This window comes from Salmo trutta, chromosome 8 (genome assembly GCF_901001165.1).
Source record: "Salmo trutta chromosome 8, fSalTru1.1, whole genome shotgun sequence".
NCBI classification, from domain to species: domain Eukaryota; kingdom Metazoa; phylum Chordata; class Actinopteri; order Salmoniformes; family Salmonidae; genus Salmo; species Salmo trutta.
In genome coordinates, this window is record NC_042964.1 from 18,945,215 (window position 1) to 18,960,149 (window position 14,935).

Here is a 14,935-nt window from a genome sequence, read left to right on the forward strand (position 1 = left end):
ATTTCATGTAAGGTCTTGGCCCCATGTTTCATGAGCTGAAATAAAAAATACCAGAAGTTTTCCATATGCACAAAAAGCTTATTTCTCTCAAATTTGGTGCACAAATTTGTTTATATCTGTGTTAGGGAGCATTTCTCCTTTGCCAAGATGTGGCATATCAAGAAGCTGATTAAACAGAATGATCATTACATACTGTATGTGCACCTTGTGCTTGGGACAATAAAAGGCCACTCTAAAATGGGCAATTTTGTCACACAACACAATGCCTCAGTTTTGAGGGTGCGTGCAATTAGTATGCTGACTGCAGGAATGTCCACCAGAGCTGTTGCCAGGTAATGTAATATTCATTTCTCTACCATAAGTTGCCTCCAATGTCGTTTTAGAGAATGTGACAGTACGTCGACCGGAGTATTTTTTTCTGTAATAAAGACCTTTTGTATGGAAAAACTAATTCTGATTGGCTGTGCCTGGCTCCCCAGTGAGTGGGCCTGGCTGCAAAGTGGTTGGGCCTATGCCCTCCAAGGCCCAATCATGGCTGCACCCCTGCCCAGTCATGTGAAATCCATAGATTAGGGCCTAATGAATTTATTTAAATTGACTGATTTCCTTATCTGAACTGTAACTCAGTCAAATCTTTGAAATTGTTGCATGTTGCGTTTATATTTATGTTCAGTATTTATATAATACTTAGTTCAATACATTTTGGAATATTCTTGAATTCCGTTTTAATGTCTTGATTCCTTGATTCTGTCTGCATTCGCCCTACACTTATTAATAAAGCATTGTGAATGACTTGATAATGACTATATAAGATGATGACTCAAATGTATTCCGTTGTGTGACGCTGCAAAAAAGTTAGTGGTACCAGTGCCTGGTGGAGCCCCCCTTTCAAAGTCATGATATCTTTTCTTCTTGTCACGGTAGCCAAAATAATGGGCAACTGGTCATTATTATACCAGAGGTCACGTTAATATCTTGCTGAGTTTTGTAAACGCAGATCTAAAATGCTTCTTATTGTAATTTCTGCTCGGCATCAGACAAATTTTGTGCTTCAGTTGCACTTCTCCACTTGGATGAGAATTCACCAAAAGGCATTCTTATCAGCAGACAGCACTCTGACTGATGGGTAGCTACTTTTCTCTGGTACTTTTCTCGGTGTAGCCTACTTTTCTCCAGTAAGATGCAAGTATATCTTCAAGCAAAACATTTCTATGATAAACAGTAGAAATATAATAGCTATGCATTGTTTTGCTAATATCTTGTTTTTTCATTTTAAGCTCATTTACTAGTGTGGCTGCCAGCCAAATAGTGTTGCACTTCTGTTGTCATCTGATGAAAATGAAGCTATTTTCTGGCGAATGTGTTGCACTAATGTGTTTTCTGGGAAGGAAAACTATAGTTGCACGCCCCTGATCACTCTATTGAAGCAAAACATCACTGTTGACCCTACGCATAATGGCCTTGAAATTGCTTAATTAACTCAGGAAGTTCACCTGTGTGGAAGCCCTTGCTTTCAATATACTTTTTATCCCTCATTTACTCAAGTGTTTCCTTTATTTGGGCAGTGTGTTGTCTTCATCGTTCTTCTTCTTCCTCCTCTCTCTTTCTCTCTCCATTTTTGTCTCTCAATGAAGAAGAAAAAATCATTATTAACTCATAAGCTGGTTAATGCTCTAGCACTCTCCACCTTCAGGCCAAATGATCATTTCTGTCATTTACATATCAATTTAATTTCCTGTGTTTTTCTCTCTCTCCCCCTCCTTCATTAAAAGCGGCATTTGCTTGGCGGTGTAATCAGCCTGTAGAACACATTTTCCTGGTGCCGTGAGCACTCGAACACACACACACACACACACACATACACATACACACACACACACACGCAGAGCAGGGCGGCTCAGCTCCCCAGCCCGCTGTTCCTCTGTCAGGATTAAACCACTGATCAGAGAAATGAAAGGGAAGCTGTCATTCCACATACGCCACTATATACATCATCCCCAATAATTACTCTCCTCCCTTTGACTCTTTCCTCTCTCTCTCTTTCTCTTTCTCTCTCTTTCTCTCTCTCTCTCTTTCTTTCTCTCTCTCTCTCTCTCTCTCTGTCACTCTCTCTCTTTCTGTGTCTCTGTGTCTGTTTCTCTCTTCCTCTCTCTTTTTCTCTCTCTCTGTCTCTCTCTTTCTCCTGTCCCTTCTCCCTCCTCTCTCTCTCTCACACTTTTTCTCTCCTGTTTCTTCTCTCCCTACCCCACTCTCTGTCCCTTCCCCTATATCCTACCTGTGTTTATGTGAGTGTGACAGACAAGATAGCGATGGCTGACTGACACCAAGCACACCACATTAAATAGGGGGTTTATGAAACGTTGAAATGTGAGCCTGGTGGAATTATACACTACCCCTTTAAAGCATAGGCCTTTTCTCTCTCTCTCTGCGTGGTATAATAATACAAACCACACCTGCATCAAGAGTCTGAGCCGGCCAGGCTGCACAGAACAGATGTAGATCTGCATACATCTGGTGCGATCCAACCCTGGAGGGGGATACCAGGGCCTTCAACCTGGCATTTTAGCGTTATGAATATGAAAAATCATACATACTCCAAGGAGAACATAATGTTATACTTGAACTGGAGACTTGGAGTTGAAAGAGAGAGAGGGAAGGGTAAGGGGGGGGGGGTGTCTGTAGATTATTTTGATGAATTCCACAGATGATCTTTTTTGTGGGTTTTTCTTGGCCAAATGACTTGACCAGGAATTGTTTTAGTCTACAACTAGGAGCCCAGAATTTCTCCTGGTGAGGCCATATCATGGTAACTAGGAGCCTGAGTTTCTTCTGTTGAGGCCACATCATGGTAACTAGGATCCCAGAGTTTCTCCTGGTGAGGCCATATCATGGTAACTAGGAGCCTGAGTTTCTTCTGGTGAGGCCATATCATCATAACTAGGAGCCTGAGTTTCTTCTGTTGAGGCCACATCATGGTAACTAGGAGCCCAGAGTTTCTCCTGGGGAGGCCATATCATGGTAACTAGGAGCCTGAGTTTCTTCTGGTGTGGCCATATCATGGTAACTAGGAGCCTGAGTTTCTTCTGTTGAGGCCACATCATGGTAACTAGGAGCCCAGAGTTTCTCCTGGTGAGGCCATATCATGGTAACTAGGGGCCTGAGTTTCTTCTGTTGAGGCCACATCATGGTAACTAGGAGCCCAGAGTTTCTCCTGGTGTGGCCATATCATGGTAACTAGGAGCCTGAGTTTCTTCTGGTGAGGCCACATCATGGTAACTAGGAGCCTGAGTTTCTTCTGGTGAGGCCATATCATGGTTACTAGGGGCCTGAGTTTCTCCTGGCGAGGCCATATCATGGTAACTAGGAGCCTGAGTTTCTTCTGGTGAGGCCATATCATGGTTACTAGGGGCCTGAGTTTCTCCTGGTGAGGCCATATCATGGTAACTAGGGGCCTGAGTTTCTCCTGTTGAGTCTACATCATGGTAACTAGGGGCCTGAGTTTCTCCTGGTGTGGCCATATCATGGTAATTAGGAGCCTGAGTTTCTTCTGTTGAGGCCACATCATGGTAACTAGGAGCCCAGAGTTTCTCCTGGTGAGGCCATATCATGGTAACTAGGGGCCTGAGTTTCTTCTGTTGAGGCCACATCATGGTAACTAGGAGCCCAGAGTTTCTCCTGGTGTGGCCATATCATGGTAACTAGGAGCCTGAGTTTCTTCTGGTGAGGCCATATCATGGTTACTAGGGGCCTGAGTTTCTCCTGGTGAGGCAATATCATGGTAACTAGGGGCCTGAGTTTCTCCTGTTGAGTCTACATCATGGTAACTAGGGGCCTGAGTTTCTCCTGGTGAGGCCACATCATGGTAACTAGGGGCCTGAGTTTCTCCTGTTGAGTCTACATCGTGGTAACTAGGGGCCTGAGTTTCTCCTGGTGAGGCCACATCATGGTAACTAGGGCCTGAGTTTCTCCTGTTGAGTCTACATCATGGTAACTAGGTCCCTGAGTTTCTCCTGTTGAGTCTACATCATGGTAACTAGGGGCCTGAGTTTCTCCTGGTGAGGCCATATCATGGTAACTAGGGGCCTGAGTTTCTCCTGTTGAGTCTACATCATGGTAACTAGGGGCCTGAGTTTCTCCTGTTGAGTCTACGTCATGGTAACTAGGGGCCTGAGTTTCTCCTGTTGAGTCTACATCATGGTAACTAGGGGCCTGAGTTACTCCTGGTGAGGCCACATCATGGTAACTAGGGACCTGAGTTTCTCCTGGTCAGGTCTAGTAATCAGGATAACTCAAGGCTCTATACATAACTCAAGGCCTAAGTCATTTCTACTCATGTATTACACAAGCCTTACTGGTAATGTGGTGTCTTGCATCTTACCTCTGTTGTTGATGTTGTTGATCATTTCTGTGTTGTTGTTGTTCCAGATGAGTAATGAGATTATCCGGCTGTGCTGCAGAGATATCTCCCTGGACAGGATCTTCCAAGGCTATGTGGTGTCCAGCAAGCAGACCCTCAACGACTGCATTCAGTGCTGCCTGGCCTGGAAGGAGCTTTACCTGCATGCCTCACAGCTGCACCACAAGTAAGGACAGACACACACACACACACACACACACACACACACACACACACACACACACACACACACACACACACACACACACACACACACACACACACAAACGTGTTTTACACAGCAAATGCACACACACACACATTTACATTTACATTTGAGGCATCTAGCAGATGCTGTTATCCAGAGCGACTTACAGTTAGTGCATTCATATTAAAATAGCTAGGTGGGACAACCACATATTTCAGTCATAGTAAGTAAATATTTCCTCAACGTAGCTATCGGCAAAGCCAGAATCAGTAAGAAGGAAAATAGTCAAGTGTTATTTCACGAAAGGCTTATTTTTCAAATTTTCTGACACACACACACACACACACACACACACACACACACACACACACACACACACACACACACACACACAACACACACACACAAACACACACACACACACACACACACACACACACACACACACACACACACACACACACACACACACACACACACACACACACACACACACACAGACACTGTACAATTAATCAACATCACTCACTAATAATTGCATGTGTAATGACACTTAATCCAAGTTCCTCCACCTTCCTGCTGAATGTAAAGCTTATAGACGTCCCCTCTTCCTGGGGAAAACGACTGTGTCTCCTTTCTAAGTGATAGCAACAACGCACTGCAGCTAGCTACTGTAGCTCCTCTGCGTATTGACAGCAGATGACAGCAACCTCACTTCAAAGTGATGGTGAACGCACTAGGGAATGACAGCACCTCACTGCAAATAGCGTAGTAGCGCGTCTGTCTCCCAGCTTATAAAGGAGCTTTTGCGTTAAGTTACATCAGCTTATCCTATAGTGGAGCTCTCTTGTGGAGTTTCAATGAGCAACTTGACAAGGTGTATGACAACGCCTTGCTAAGAAAATAAGTCTTAAAACTGAGCAGGAGAGTTCGTCAACAGTTTCTTCACCTGTTGGTTTCAGTAAAGTTGGGCTGGGGATTTGGAGATGGACTGAGAGCGAGAGAGGAGGGAGATTGAGAGAGAGAGAGTAATAGTGGGGGAGAGAGAGAGAGAGATCCAGAAAGACAGCGAGCGTGAGGGAGAACGAAAGCGGCAACTTGTTGTTTCCTCTCAGTTGTCAGTCAGTGAGCTCAGCCTCAGCTCAGCGTTGTCAGGCGTGGTAGTGGGGAGGCTAGCTTCACTTCATTATGGCCGCCAGGGTGTGTGATGTGTGATTGCTCTGAGAGCCTCGGGGCCCCAGCTTTATTCAATGGTAGCACAGAGGCCAAATCGTTCCACACGCACACACACACAGACACACACACACACACGGCTCCAATACTCCTCAGGGCCCCTGCCGTCCGCACGGGCGATCAACCCCATCCACCCAATTAAAGAGAGTGCTTAGTTCCCGATCAATGGAGGGGGAGAGGGGTGGGATAGGAGGGGAGGGGAGGTGAAAGCCCCATAGCATAGCTGATGACTACAGCATTTACTCTCTCTATGATAGTCCTCTGTACCCTAGTGACTAGGCACTAGGGTACAGTATAGGGTGGGACTGGTGCAGCCAAACATGGCTCTAAAGCACCTCATGAACAGAACCATTTAGAGACATACAGTACAGTGCATTCGGAAAGGATTCAGACCCCTTCACTTTTTCCACATTCGTTTTTTCCCCTCATCATAAGTATCCAGAGCTATTTTCAGGTCTCTCCAGAGATGTTTGATCGAGTTCAAGTCCAGGCTCTGGCTGTGCCACTCAAGGACATTGAGAGACTTGTCCCGAAGCCACTCCTGCATTGTCTTGGCTTTGTGCTAGGGTCGTTGTCCTGTTGGAAGGTGAACCTTCGCCCCAGTCTGAGGTCCTGAGGGCTCTGGAGCAGGTTTTCATCAAGGATCCCTCTGTACTTTGCTCCGTTCATCTTTCCCTCGATCCTGACTAGTCTCCCAGTCCCTGCCTCTGAAAAACATGCCCACAGCATGATGCTGCCACCACCATGCTTCACCGTAGGGGTGGTGCCTTTTGGCAAACTCCAAGCGGGTTGTCATGTGCCTTTTACTACGGAATGGCTTCCGTCTGGCCACTCTACCATAAAGCCCTGATTGGTGGAGTGCTGCAGAGATGATTGTCATGTTTGATTCTCTCAGTGATCCCTTCTCTGCCCTCTATCCAGTAGTATCATACACAGGGTTTGTTTAGGGATTCATATGGGAGTCAATAGCCCTGCCATATCTACAGTACCAGTCAAAGGTTTGGACACACCTACTCATTCCAGGGTTTTTCTTTATTTTTACTATTCTCTACATTATAGAATAATAGTGAAGACATCAAAACTATGAAATAACACATATGCAATCATGTAGTAACCAAAAACAGTGTTCGACAACTCAAAATATGTTATTTCATAGTGTTGATGTCTTCACTATTATTCTACAATGTAGAAAATAGTAAAAATAAAGAAAAACTCTTGAATGAGTAGGTGTGTCCAAGCTTTTGACTGGTACTGTACATTGAGGCTAGCCATATCACCTAATACTGTATCTTAGCATAAGACAGAGCTGCTGCGATGTGGTTGTGTGGTATCTTCCGGGAGACAAGTTAAGTATAAGAGTGGGGTGTTGGAACCGTTTACAGCCAAGAATGTTTCAGACCCAAGTAGTGTCCTTTCACTATTCCGTTATCTTTGAACTGGGATGCCTCTGTCCGTCTGCGAGATAGCCACTTTTCAAAAATGAAGCACATTCCATCAGCTCTCTCAAGAGAGCCATCCCCGGCTAGGTGAGGATAAGAGAGAAGGGGGAGGAGGGGAGTAGGGTGACCACATGTCCTGGATTGTGCGGGACAGCCCCGCATTTTGGCCCTTTGTCCAGCGTCCTGCAACCAAATAATCATGTCCCATATTTTATCAACAAATTCAAACACCACTAGTTTTGAAAGAAAAGGTTGATTTGTCCCGTATTTCATTCGTACATTCCAACCTGTCTCTTGCAGTCACTTTGCGTTCATAGATAGATGTATATCATAAGGATGTGGTACTGGTGATGTTCAACACTTCTCCAATAGTTGTTGAGATCGAGAGGTAGGCCTATGTCATAGGCCTATCGTTAACCAATCATTTCTCAAATCCTTTCCGGCAAAATTCCAGCTAAACTTGTAGAGGACAGTTAGGCCTAACTACTTACAAAAAGCGTGCTTCTGACTAAGAGCTTCAAAAGTAAGTAAATAGCCTTATCAGACTGAAAGATAGGCTATAAACTAATTTCGTCAAACTTGTGAGGCTCTCCATGTTTCTCATTAGTTGCTCATTCAACACATTTGCTGCTACTTCACTCAATCCGTTTTAAAAGTCTCCTGTCCTAACTGTTTTACATTCCCTGAGACCAACCAGAAATGTTTCCTTGGTCACATATTCCCAGATTTTTATAAAACAGCCGCACATGTGGTCTCTCCTTTCTGCATCACCACATTTTGCGAGAAGGGGTGTAGTGCTGCCAGAGTGCACCAAGAGCGTCGCTCCGCCACTTCTCACAATGGTGCCCATTAGGTAAAGTTAGATCAAAGCTGAATCAATATCTTGGAAGATCACATAATAATTAAAGTAGTATTCTACATAACACAACCAAATGTAATAGCATAGTATAACATTACTGTCACACCAAAAACACCACCTGATTTTACCACCTCCTTATTTGCCATCTGTAAATATGTATAAAATGGTTAAATTACGAGCCTAGTTGGTTTAGACACGGAAAAAGTCAGAAACCTTCCCGCTACCCATGATTGGCTGAGATAATGGATGGGCAGGACATGCCAAGAGATGAGTTTGGATTGGTCTGCCATGTAGCATGCTTCTGTCTATAACATAGACTCAGTATGTGTAGGTAATTCTTTCAAACGCAGCTTTTTTTGAAAGATATCACTAAGAGGACCAAGTTTTGAAATCAGTGGAATGCCCGGTGGAAGCAGAGTATGACCGCTATGGAGATGCAGAAAATTCTGCCGTTTGATTGCAAATGTGGAGGGAGTCGAAAAGAGAACAAAGAAGGCTGTTGTATAAAACACCTGTCTCCGGATTACATCTTCAAACTAAGGGCAACCAGTACCTCTACTTGCACATTCATCTTCTGCACATCTATCACTCCAGTGTTTAATTGCTAAATTGTAATTATTTCGCCACTATGGCCTATTTATTGCCTTACCTCCCTAATCTTACTACATTTGCACACACTGTATATAGATTTTTCTATTGTGTTATTGACTATACGTTTGTTTATCCCATGTGTAACTCTGTGTTGTTTGTGTCGCACTGCTTTGCTTTATCTTGGGCAGGTCGCAGTTGTAAATGAGAACTTGTTCTCAACTGGCCTACCTGGTTAAATAAAGGAGAAATAAAAAATAAAACAATTTAAAAAACATGGCATCCGTGACAGAGAGGGAGAAGTAATGTTTGGCATGCAGATGCAGTTTGGACGTTTCACTGTAAAACGTTGACAGTGATGATGACCTAATTTGATATTAGGTATGCCTAACTTGGTGTTTAAGGTTATTAAAAATATAAAATGTTCTTGAGACTCTGTGGGCATAGGCAGACGTTGCAATTGGACGATGCATTTTAGGCATATTCTATAATTATATTCAGTAGGCTACATCTGTCAGGGGGAATGCAAATGTCCCGCACAATCATCCCGTTGTCCTGCATTTGGGCATTTTAAATGTGGCTACGCTTGAGTGGAGGGGAGCTAAGTAAAGAAATGCTGATACATCTCCAAGCTCGTTAAGAGGGCCAGGTTCTGCATCTTTCTCTCTCTCTCTCTTTCTCCAGTCAGATATCACTCTGAGGCTGTCTCCCACACGGCCAATATCACAGTCTATACTGGGTTCAGCCATAGGGCATGGAGAGTGCTGAGGAGGAGGGGTTGAAGTGAGGGAGAGAGGCAGAGGAGGAGGAGGCAGGGTGAGTGGGAGAGAAGAGGAAGAGAGGGAGTAGGGGAGACCTGTTTTAACACTTAGGGTTCCTATCTAGGAGGGAGTCAGTGTGTTGCAGTGTGGTGTAAGCGTCTGCCCTAGGAAGCAGTCCCTGGCCTTGTGTCTGCAGCCTGAGCCCAAAACACGCACGCACACACACACACACACACACACACACACACACACACACACACACACACACACACACACACACACACACACACACACACACACACACACACACACACTCACACACACATACTCACACACACACACACACAAACACACACACACACACACACACACACACACACACACACACACACACACACACACACACACACACACACACACACACACAGCCTGTAAGAGAGAAAGCCCAGTGATAACAAAGAGACCAGCACTGCTTGCCTGTCTGTCAGCCATCACCTTGACTTCATAAAGCAATAAACCAGGTGCTGAAGCCCTCTCTCTTTCTCACACCAATCTAACACTGAGGGGAGAGAGAGAGTGTCAGTGTGCAAAATGCATTAAGACAGAAAATCGATCAAAGTTTAGACTATAAGAGAGCTATGTGGGGACGGCCAAGAATCAAAGGGCTGCGTTTCTGGTCAGATTCAGAGGTTGTGTGTGTGAGTGTTAGCAGAGATCGGTTTATTAGGTTTATATAACCCTCAGGAGGGGCAGTCGATGTGGTGCGTGCGTGTTCACGTGCGTGTGTTCGTATGTGTTTGTGTATATTATCTGTGAGTGTATGTGTTGCTATGACCGTGGAGCTCTGACGCATGATTAATGTGTGGTTAGCTCCAGCCTGCCCTCTCTCCTCTGTCCTCCTGGTGGCCTCTCTCTCTATTTCTTTCTTTGTCTCTCTCTCTCTTTCTCTCTCTCTTTTTCTCTCTCTCTCTCTATCTCGCTTGACCTTCTTTCTCTGCATCTCACTGTTTTCTCAACCTTCCTGCCTCTCATTTTCAACCTTCATCACTCTCTTTCTTTTCAACAGCCTCTCTCTCTTTCATTTGCCCTCTTTCTCTGGTCTCTCTCTCACACACACACACACACACACACTCACAAACGCACGCACGCACGCACCCACCCACGTGCACTTGTTCACCTCCTGTTATTTTCACACTAGGTCAATTATGTTAGATTTGCCAGCCAGACAGACAGATAGAAAGAGAGACAGACAGAGCGACAATGCAGTACATAGACAGGCAGCAGGCAGCTCCTCTTTATCCCTCATCAGGTTTAACCCTTTGTAGTGTCTTTGTAGAGGTGTGTGCGTGTGTGTGTGCGTGTGTGTGCGCGTGCGTGCGTGCGTTCGTGTAGTCTCCCTTCTCCCTTACCCTGACTGAGATAAATTAATTTAATACGCCTGGCTGTTTGATGTAGTGATAACCTTCTGATAAAGGTTATTCCTTCCAGTTAATCTCAGGTAAAGGAAAAGAACGTGCTCAACTCTCTTCCTCTTGCCTAAATAAATGAAAGGGTGCTAACATTTTCCCCTGCCACTAAGTTTTTCAGTTGGTGGCAACAGCCCATGATTTGGTCTCACCCAAAAAAAATTGCCCCATCAGTAGTAGCTTAGCTAGGATAGTGGGTTCAGTCATGACTGTAAGTCGCTGCATGAAAGCGTCTGCTAAATAATATATTATTATTAGTATTATTATTATCATCATCTTATAAAGTCTTTCACAGTGCTTTATTAAAAAGCCTAATGGACAACTGAGAAGATATTTCATCAGCTTTTCATGTTGTGATTCAAAATATTTTTATGTGCAACTTCATTCATTGGATAGACAATAAAGCTATTGTTGTTATATTTTACTGTTAAAATAGGGCTCCAGAATTGTAAAATCTTTTTTTTGTTCAATATAGATGAATTTGCCTGCATCTTTATGTGCTCTAATATCATTGGCTAATTTATTTGGGACTAATTCACCACCTAAATATGTGGAAACTCAAAACACATTAGCTAGATCGCTAAGTCTAAATATAACACCCACTGCTAGTAGCCATGTATTCATCTAACAGTAAAAATGTTTTTGCAGTTGTAGCCTACCGCCCAATGAGGCCTATGCACTCGCAGTGGCTAACTGCGCATTTCGCGTGTGCCGTATTTCAGTGCCATATCCAATAGCCTATCGCGTTTGTAAAATAGAGTTGTTTGTATGCATGTGTCTGTGTGTCACGTCTACTCTCGCTTCCCCTCTCTGGCGCTCGTTGTCACCAGTTTATTCATAATTACGCACACCTGCCACCATTGTTACGCGCACCTGCGCCTCATGAGACTCACCTGGACTCCATCACCTTCCTGATTACCTCCCCTGTATCTGTCACTCCCTTTGGTTCTTTCCCCAGGCGTTGTTGTTTCTGTTTATATGTTTCATGTCTGTACACTACTCGTGTTTCTTGTTTTGTTCCATGTTAGTTTATTTATTAAATTCACTCCCTGTACTTGCTTCCCGATTATTAGTGTACACATTACACTGTGCCTATGTTTGCACTGCTTGCATGAGTTACTTGATGTGGAGTAGAGTTCCATGTAGTCATGGCTCTATGTAGTAATGTGTGCCTCCCATAGTCTGTTCTGGACTTGGGGACTGTGAAGAGACCTCTGGTGGCATGTCTTGTGGGGTATGCATGGGTGTCTGAGCTGTGTGCCAGTAGTTTAGACAGACAGCTCGGTGCATTCAACATGTCAATACTCACAAATACAAGTAGGGATGAAGTCAATCTCTCCTCCACTTTGAGCCAGGAGAGATTGACATGCATATTATTAATGTTAGCTCTTTGTGTACATCCAAGAGCCAGCCGTGCTGCCCTGTTCTGAGCTAATTGCAATTTTCCTAAGTCCCTCTTTGTGGCACCTAACCACACGACTGAACAGTAGTCCAGATGCGACAAAACTGTTGATAGTGTTGTTAAGAAGGCAGAACAGTGCTTTATTATGGACAGACTTCTCCCCTTCTTAGCTACTGTTGTATCAATATGTTTTGACCATGACAGTTTACAATCCAGGGTTACTCTAAGCAGTTTAGTCACATCAACTTGCTCAATTTCCACATTATTCATTACAATATTTAGTTGAGGTTTAGGGTTTACTGAATGATTTGTCCCAAATGAAATGGTTTTAGTTTTTGAAATATTTAGGACTGACTTATTCCTTGCCACCCATTCTGAAACTAACTGCAGCTCTTTGTTAAGTGTTGCAGTCATTTCAGTCGATGTAGTAGCTGATGTATATAGTGTTGAGTCATCCGCATACATAGACACACTGGCTTTACTCAAGGCATGTCGTTAGTAAAGACTGAAAAATGTTAGGGGCCTAGACTGCTGCCCTGAGGAATTCCTGATTCTACCTGGATGTTGGATAGGCTTCCATTAAAGAACACCCTTTGTGTTCTGTTAGACAGGCAACTCTATCCACAATATAGCAGGGGGTGTAAAGCCATAACACATATGTTTTTCCAGCAGCAGACTATGATCAATAATGTCAAAAGCCTCACTGAAGTCTAACAAAACCTGCACAATCTAACCTGCACAATCTTTTTATCATACATTTTTCTCAGCCAATCATCAGTCATTTGTGTAAGTGCTGTGCTTGTTGAATGTCCTTCCCTATAAGCGTGCTGAAAGTCTGTTTGTTTACTGTAAAATAGCATTGTATCTGGTCAAACACACATTTTCCCAAAAGCTTACTAAGGGTTGGTAAGAGGTTGATTGGTCAGCTATTTGAGCCAGTAAAAGGGACTGCCATTCTTAGGTAGGGGAATTACTTTTGCTTCCCTCCAGCTCTGAGGGCACACAGTTTATAGTAGGCTTAAATTGAAGATAGGCAAAAAGGAGTGGCAATATCGTCTGCTATTATCCTCAGTAATTTTCCATCCATGTTGTCAGACCCCGGTGGCTTGTCATTGTTGATAGACAACAATCATTTTTTCACCTCATCCACACTCACTTTACGGAATTCAAAATTGCTTGTCTTTCATAATTTGGTCAGATATACTTGGCTGTGTAGTGTCAGTGTTTGTTGCTGGCATGTCATGCCTAAGTTTGCTAATCTTGCCAATGAAAAAATCATTAAAGTAGTTGGCAATATCAGTGGGTTTTGTGATGAATGAGCCACCTGATTCAATAAATGATAGACCGTTGTATGCCTTTTTACCCAAAATTTACAATCATTCTTTGTCATTTAACTTTGTTTCATAGTGTAGTTTCTTCTTTTATTCCGTTTAGTCACATGATTTCTCAATTTGAAGTACATTTGCCAATCGGTTGTGCAGTTAGACTTATTTACCAATTATTTTGCCTCATCCCTCTCAACCATACAATTTTTTCAATTCCTCATCAATCCGTGGGGATTTAACCGTTTCTAATGTAATTTTCTTAATGGGTGCATGATTATTAGTAACGGGGATAAGCAATTTAATAAATGTGTCAAGTGGAGCATCTGGTTGCTTCTCATTACACACCATGGACCAACAAATATTATTTACATCAACAACATAGGAATCACTACAAAACTTCTTGTTTCAATTTTTTTTTTTAACCTTCATTTAACTAGGCAAGTCAGTTAAGAACAAATTCTTATTTTCAATGACTGCCTAGGAACAGTGGGTTCATTTAAAACTGCCTTATTCAGGGACAGAATGATATATTTTTATCTTGTCAGCTCTGGGATTGGATCTTGCAACCTTTCGGTTACTAGTCCAATGCTCTAACCACTAGGCTACCTGCCACCTCTAATGATGATCTCTTATACTCTATATTAGGCCCAGCCTTTGGAACTTCGATTTTCCTAGATATGGCTACAATATTGTGATCACATGTAATGTAAAATGTGCAGCTCGCACCAATGCGAACTATACATTTTTTTACTTGCACAACCAAGCCAAAGGGTTGCAAGATACGACTAAAGGGTTGCAGTCTGGAGCCCTGCGATCACACACACAAAAAAGTGCTTTTTCAGGCTTCTTGTAGTTGTATAGTATTGTCTGTGCTTTTGCCCAAGAAAGCCTGGAGGATGCCTGTCCTAGGCTCCTAGCACCTCTCTGCAGTGTTTATATTAGTTTTCACACTGTCTCCAGCCTGTTGTTGTTGTTGTGGTTCAGGTGGTGTTGAGATGATAAGGTTGTGTCTCTGAGGCTAAGCTAATATCTATTTTAAACACAGTTGAATCATCTTTGTCCTGTTTTGACGGAGTGTGTGTGTGTTACCTTCTATTCTGTCTCACCCTCCAGGCTTATCGCGGTACACAGCTGGGGGTAAGGTGACTAGCTAGTAGCTAGCTTTTCTTTGAGCCTGTAGAGGGCCGTGGTATTATTGTTCAGAAGCTTGGTCGTGAACCTAGCCATTGTGTTGCATCAAACGGAATAAACACACAGA

General features: G+C 43.4%; 1 protein-coding gene across 1 annotated transcript in view; it reads left to right on the top strand.

The window, feature by feature from the left end:
* dnah2 (dynein, axonemal, heavy chain 2) overlaps positions 1–14,935 on the top strand; it is a gene marked incomplete in the record, with an annotated part of 180,590 nt that overhangs the window by 17,135 nt on the left and 148,520 nt on the right. The window contains 1 exon segment of the mRNA XM_029760275.1: positions 4,426–4,583. Coding sequence (XP_029616135.1) covers positions 4,426–4,583 — 158 coding nt within the window.